At 64.0% G+C, this 1,988-nt stretch overlaps 1 protein-coding gene across 1 annotated transcript in view; it reads left to right on the top strand.

The window, feature by feature from the left end:
• The window catches only part of Kiaa1671 (KIAA1671 ortholog), a 58,102-nt gene that overhangs the window by 50,464 nt on the left and 5,650 nt on the right, over window positions 1-1,988 (top strand). Inside the window, exons 6-7 of the mRNA XM_013014282.1 lie at window positions 254-708; window positions 1,834-1,958. Of these exons, the coding sequence (XP_012869736.1) occupies window positions 254-708; window positions 1,834-1,958 (580 nt within the window). The remainder of the gene's footprint in view (window positions 1-253; window positions 709-1,833; window positions 1,959-1,988) is intronic.

The following is a 1,988-nucleotide window of genomic DNA, read 5'->3' as shown; positions in this document are numbered from 1 at the left end:
CCGTCCCTCTCTTCTGCAATCTGTGCTCGTGAGCAGGCGCTCTGCCACCTGAGCTGCGCCTCCCAGCCCGAGGCTCGCAGCTTTTTTGCCCAGGTGAGCTCCCGACCTCAGCCTCCCAGGTATCTAGAAAGACAGACACAGGCTCAGGCCACTCCTGAACTGTGGGGGCCCCTCAGGCAAGCAGGGCCCCTCCTGGGCTGGCCGCGCGCAGCTGTGTGTCCTGGGGCAGCTCCCCGGCCTCTCTGGTCCTCAGCTCCTGCGTGCTTGTGACCAGTGCCCACAGCTCGGACGCGTTCAGGGGTGGGGCGGGCTCTCGCCCTCACAGGCCATGGAGACTGGGGGAGGAGGGCTGCGTTCCGGCCCCCAGGTCTGTGTGGGTTCCCTGTTCTGGTGATGAAGAGCCTGAGGGCTGCCGGGGGCTCTCGGAAGAGGGGAAGGAGGGGAAGACGCAGCCAGGCGTCCACACGGCCCTGAGCCCCGGCCCCGTGGCCTGCGCCCCACGCCTTGCTCCCCCCTCTCCCCACACCCCACAGCAGACCTCGGTCCTGGACTCCAGCGCTCTGAAGACGCGGGTGCAGCTGAGCAAGCGCAGCCGCCGGCGCGCGCCCACCCTCGGCCACGCCCTGCGCAGCCGCTCCGGGGAGGCCGGGGTCCCCACCCCCGTGGAGGAGGAGGCCGACAGCCTGTGGATGTTCAAGGACTCTACAGGTTCGCAGGCCACGCCCTTCCCCCCCCCACCACCCGGAACTGCGGGGAGGGTTGACCTCAAACCCAGGGAGGAGGTTCCCAGACAGCAGAACGCGACCACGTAGGATGGGGGGGTTCTTCTTCTACAGAGCTGATAAGTGTTTTGAGAGAGAATCAAGTCGGGCCCTTTGGGTTACAAAGGGCGCAGACACAACATAACATTGGTTTGTGATCCCTGTGAAAGTCGCCCATCTCTGTTCGTTCTTTAGGCTTGCTGATCCTTCCCTAGGTTCTTGCGTGGATAGACCAGGTTTTGTTTTTGTTTCTTGTTTTAATTAACTTTCCTAAATACATTTTTAGAGGCTATATGTTTTCCTCTGGGCACTGCTTTGGCTGCATTCCATATTAAGAGCAGAGCAGAATCTTGAGGCAGATAAGAATGACCTAGGGAAGAGCATTGTGGACCCAGCCATCAACGGGTGGCCGGGGTGGGAAGAGCTTTCTGTGTGGCAGGAGCTGGGAATCTTGGCAGAGGGAGGGGTGGTCCGGGGCCAGGGAGACCCCTGAAGTTCTGCTGGGGACTTAGCTGCAGGGCCTCGCTTCTGGGTGAGGGGGGACCGGGTCCCTCTCTCCCATCCCCTGCGCCCGCCAGTGAGTCAGATGTCTCCCCGAGCCTCCTGGGTTTTCCTGGAGCCACTTGGAGCAGATAAACCAGAGTTAGGATAAAAATGCAGAGCGCCCCCAGGGGCGTCCTGGTGGCCTGGAGGAGCAGCCCCAGGGGCCTGGAGGGGCAGGACACAGTGGACTCCCCACCTTCCCACCTCCCACCCTGCATGCATCACGCGGCCCTGGCTGGCGGGCCACCCTCAGCCTCTGCCAGGGTGTCCACCGGCTTCCCTGACCTGGATGTGGCCTGTCTGTCTGTCTGTCTGTTCTTTCCTAGGAGAGAATCCACTCGGTATCAGCTAGCAGGAGATAGAGCTTGGGGGGGGGGGACCTGGTAGAAACAGGAGCTGGGAGCGTCCTGCCCGCTCCAGGCCGCCGTGGAGAGGCTGTGGTGGCAGGGACGGGCACAGAGGCCTCCCTGCTCCCCGCGTGGCGTGGCGTGGCAGACGCCGGCCACTGGACTCCCTTGCTTTGCCACAGAAGAGAAATCGCCCCGGAGGGAGGAGTCAGATGAGGAGGAGAACCCGGCCAGCGCGGAGCGGACGCCGGCCGGCCCCCTGCACAGGACGCCCGCCTTCCCGGGCCTGGACCCCGCGGCTCTCAAGGTACTGGACTCGCCCCAGCCGCTGCCTCCC

This window comes from Dipodomys ordii, unplaced genomic scaffold (assembly GCF_000151885.1).
Source record: "Dipodomys ordii isolate 6190 unplaced genomic scaffold, Dord_2.0 Scaffold23, whole genome shotgun sequence".
Lineage (NCBI taxonomy): Eukaryota > Metazoa > Chordata > Mammalia > Rodentia > Heteromyidae > Dipodomys > Dipodomys ordii.
The sequence above is the reverse complement of the archived record's forward strand: the minus strand, read 5'-3'. Positions and strand labels throughout refer to the sequence as shown.